We start from the raw sequence: 4,883 nt of genomic DNA, 5'->3' as shown, positions 1-4,883 counted from the left end.
AACCTCAAACTCTTGAAGAAAACTTGATCAATATAACATGTAGAGAACATTGTGACTCAAATATGATACTCATAACCATTCTTGAATCAATTCTTAGTTGTGATCTTTGTTCATGAGGGTCTCAAACCCTAGATGTGAACTTGATGAATCAATGGAATCATGCCCTTCCTACAAAATAGTTAGGCAAATGCAAATACATATTTTTGGTATTTTGGTTAGTAAAATGATAAAATACAAGTATGATACAATCACAAAGTGCTTGGTGATCCCTCCCAAAACAAACCCAATGAAATAGGGGTAATGAGGATACCAAGGTATGATCCCAATGCTAATGCTTATGCTGGAATTGCATGAGGGATCTTAGGGTCAAAATTGGGGTCTTACAGAAGCCCAAGCTAAAACACAACATGTCTTCTCAAGCATAGAATACCGAGACTCACAATTGGTACTAAGGTAGTAAATATCATATTCTTTCTTACCAGGTTCATCTTGCTGACCAAGAATACAACCCATACTCTCTTCAAGCACAGTCAAATACATGATCAATGGTTTTCCTTTAACAGGCGAAGACAGAATCAGAGGCTCAAGCATATTATCTTTAATACTGTCAAAAGATTTCTGGAAATCCTTGGTCCAATCACAAGACTGATATTTCCAAAGGAGCTTGAATATAGGCGCACATATGGCATTCATATGCGATATAAATCTTTAAATATAGTTCAAGCGGCCGAGAAAACCTCTGAGTTGCTTCTTAGTTTTGGTTGCATGCATTTATTGCATTGTTTTGACCTTGGCAGGATCAACTTCAATACCCTTCTCACTGACAATAAAGCCCAACAACTTACCAGAACGGACAACAAATGTACACTTATTGGGATTCAAGTGGAGTTTGTACTTCCTTAAACATTGGAACAACTTCAAGTAGTGCTTAACATGCTCATCTTCAGACCTTGATTTGGCAATCATATCATTAACATATACCTCAATCTCTTTATGCATCATATCATGGAAAAGAGTGGTCATGGCTCTTTGGTATGTTGCACCAGCATTCTTCAAACCGAAAGGCATCACTCGATAATAGAATGTTCCCTAAGGCGTAATGAATGTGGTCTTCTCCATATCTTCGGGTGCCATCTTTATCTGATTATAATCGGAAAATCCATCCATAAAAGAGAAGACATTGAACTTAGTTGTATTATCTACCAACATATCAATGTGTGGCAGAGGAAAATCATCTTTAAGACTAGCTTTATTCAAATCTCTATAGTCGACGCACATGCGTACTTTACCATCCTTCTTCGGAATAGGCACAATATTAGCCACCCAAAGAGGATATTCAGAGGTAACAAGAAAATCAACATCAATCTGCTTTTTCCTTGATCTTCACTGCCATGTCAGGATGAGTTCTTCTTAACTTCTGCTTGATTGGCGGACATTCTGGATTCAACGACAATTTATGCTCCACAATATCGATATCAAGACCTGACATGTCTTGATAAGACTAAGAAAACACATCAGAATACTCCAGAAGAAGCTTAATCAACCCCTTCTTAACCTTTGGATGAAGCTGTAACCCAATCTTGACCTCTTTGACATCTTCTTCGGAACCCAAGTTGACCAACTCAATTTATTCTTCAAATGGCCGAATAGTTCTTTCCTCGTGCTCAAGCAAACAGGATAACTCATCAGAAACGTCTTCATCATCATTCTCTTCCTCAGCTTTGAACACATGGAAATCAAAGTTTCGAGAGGGAGTATGGTCATTATTTTCAATGGGTTTGAGAAGTAACCTACATAGTGATTTGATATTTTGATTTTAGAAATATGAAGTGCAAACAAGTATTATGCAGACATGCGAAAAATTATTTTCTATTTATGTTTTTTGTGATTACCATTTTCAGAAGAAAAAAAATAAGCAAAAAGTAAAAACAAACATAAATGTGGATGAATAAAATCGCATTTTATTGATGATAATTAAAAATGCCTGACAATGTTTTCACTTCTCCCTTAGGCATAAGAGAAGGATTTTTCTTTAAACAATAAGGTATATTACTTTGAAAGATGAATTAAAACAAGAACATTAACAACAACCCAATTGTTGCAAATTTTTCCATGCGTTACAAAGTTGGCACTATCTTCTTCTTCATCTTCATCTTCATGAAGGATTGTAGCTGAGTGTTGTTCTTCCTTGTGAATGAACCCTCCACTATGGAAAATCTGTTGGATAACCTTGACTTCTCTCTTGAACGACCCTTGCTTGAATCCTAAACCGACTCGATTCTTGTTCTCAACCACTTCCACGACACGACCCTAATTATATGTGTCACCAGCCTGAACAATCTCTTGCACATATTTCAAAGAAAACATGGATGCCCCAGTCTTCTGAATCATATTAGCCACAAACAAAGCTTGGAACGGAGTTCCAACAACTTCCTCGACTTTAGCATACATGAAATATGATAAGTGGCTCACCAACATTTCCTTATCACCTCCAATAATAACAAGCTTCTCATTCTTGACAAATTTGAGCTTTTGGTGTAGAGTTGACGTGACAGTACCTGCTTCATGAATCCATGGCCTACCCAATAAGGAGTTATAGGTCGGGTGGATATCAATTACTTGGAAAGTAATTTAGAAATCACTCGGACCAATCTTAATTGGGAGGTCAACTTCTCCAATTTCTGTTTTGCGAGAACCGTCAAACGCCTTCACAATCACACCACTATATTTCATAGGTGCTCCTTTATAAGATAGCTTAGCCAAGGTAGACTTGGGTAGAACGTTCAAAGATGAACTAGTGTCTACCAAGACGTTGGATAAGGCGTCCTCCTTACAGTTCATAGATATGTAGAGAGTCAGATTATGATTCCTACCTTCTTCTGGAAGCTCCTCATCAAAAAAACTCATATTGTTGCACGAAGTAATGTTAGCAACGATGTGATCAAACTGATCAACCGTAACATCATGTTCAACATAGGCTTGCTCAAGTACTTTTTGCAAATCCTCACGGTGTGCTTCAGAATTCATTAATAGAGATAAAACAAAAATCTTGGAGGGCGTCTGGAGTAGCTGCTCCATGAAGTTAAACTCACTCTTCTTTATCAGATGGAGTACTTCATCATTATCATCCTTACTCTTCAAACCATTGGACTCACTAGACTGACAAATTGGAGTGTTAATAGGATCAAACAAAGGAACAACTACCTTGACCTTCTTTCTAACTACGGCATTGTCAACAGCCTTCGGGAATACCGGACTGAACACTCGACCGCTTCAGATCACCTTGACAACATCAACAATTCTTACTACTGAAGTAGTTGCTGGAAGAGGAACCTCTTGCCCATGTTTGATCATAGTAGCATCATACTTGTAAGGGATAACTTTATCAGATTCATACGGGACTGGGCCCGCCAACCGTATCACTAATGATAATATTGATCTATTGCTCTTCTTACTGCTATCATATCGAATCACCACTCATTCAGGAGTTTTGAAAACTGGAACAATCACATTCACGTCATCACCCAGATTTCTAGCTTGATTAATGTGAATCATACCTTCATCCATTAACCTTTGAATATCCCCCTTCACAATCACGCAACCATGTGAATTGACACTACAAATGATACAACCTTTATGATCATGCTCACATTCACTAATCTGACATAAAGTCTTGTGAACCTCTACCAAAGATCTTCGGATATATCGGACGTCATAAACTTTGTACTCACCGGGACAACCATCCACCATATTTACATTGGAGTTACCATGGGCGGGTAACAAATTGGCTTTAACATTTGGCGCACGGTCCTCAAAGGACACTATCCCACTTCTTACCAACCTCTGAACCTCATATTTCAACGGATAACAGTTCTCAATATCATGGCCTAGTGCCCCTTGATGATAGGCACAATGCTGATCAGGCTTATACCACCACGACATAGGTTCAAGCATCTGCGGAGGAATTTTTGGCTGAACTAGATTCTTGACAATAATAGACGGATACAATTCAGCATAAGACATCAGAATAGGGTCAAACGTGACCTTCTTCTTCTCATAGTTGTTTTGCTGATTGTTGTTATGAGTACGTTGTTGTTGTTGTTGTTGTTGAGGTTGGACTGTTGCTGATTGAACGACAAAATTATTGGAAAACACTGGAATAACAGAAGACATTTGATGATGTTGAGATCTAGAACTCTTCTTCACATAAGGCTTCCTTCGCCTCTCCACAGTCACTAGATTAGTTTCTCCATCCTTCCTCTTTGAGAAACCACCCTCGTACTTCTTACCGGTTGACGCTTCCTCTATAGACAATCTGCCCTCACGGACACCTTTCTCTAAATGCATCCCCATGTTCACCATCTCAGTGAAATCATTGGAAGCGCTAGCAATCATACGCTCATAGTAAAATGAACTCAAAGTCTTGAGAAAGATCTTCGTCATTTCTTTTTCTTCTAATGGAGGACTGATTTGAGCGGATAACTCTCTCCATCTCTGCACATATTCCTTAAATGTATCTTTGTCCCTCTGAGACATAGACCGAAAATGGTCACATTCAAGCGCCCTATCCACATTGTACTTATACTGCTTGACAAAGGCCTCACCTAAGTCATTGAAAGTACGAATACTAGCACTGTCCAGATCCATGTACCAACAAAGAGCGACATGGGTCAAGCTATCCTGGAAATAATGAATGAGCAACTGTTCATTGTCTATTTGGATTTACATCTTGCAGGCATACATCACAAGATGGCTAAAAGGGCAAGTGTTCCCCTTGTATTTCTCAAAGTTAGGGACCTTGAACTTAACAAGGATCTTCACATTGGGCACCAAGCAGAGCTTAGAAGTGCCATTCCCAAACAAATATTTCCCCCTCAGGGTCT

General features: G+C 38.7%; 1 protein-coding gene across 1 annotated transcript; it reads right to left on the bottom strand.

Annotated features, from left to right (window-relative positions):
- Positions 1 to 2,310: 2,310 nt before the first annotated feature.
- On the bottom strand, positions 2,311 to 4,353 carry LOC127082217 (uncharacterized). Its single transcript, XM_051022462.1, has 5 exons — positions 4,156 to 4,353; positions 3,558 to 3,984; positions 3,283 to 3,401; positions 2,697 to 3,159; positions 2,311 to 2,558 (listed from the first exon to the last, which is right to left on the bottom strand). Exons 1-5 carry the CDS (start codon positions 4,351 to 4,353, stop codon positions 2,311 to 2,313), a joined length of 1,455 nt encoding a protein of 484 aa, XP_050878419.1.
- Positions 4,354 to 4,883: the final 530 nt, after the last annotated feature.

This window comes from Lathyrus oleraceus, chromosome 5 (assembly GCF_024323335.1).
Source record: "Lathyrus oleraceus cultivar Zhongwan6 chromosome 5, CAAS_Psat_ZW6_1.0, whole genome shotgun sequence".
NCBI lineage: Eukaryota > Viridiplantae > Streptophyta > Magnoliopsida > Fabales > Fabaceae > Lathyrus > Lathyrus oleraceus.
This window is presented reverse-complemented; position numbering and strand designations above follow the sequence as displayed.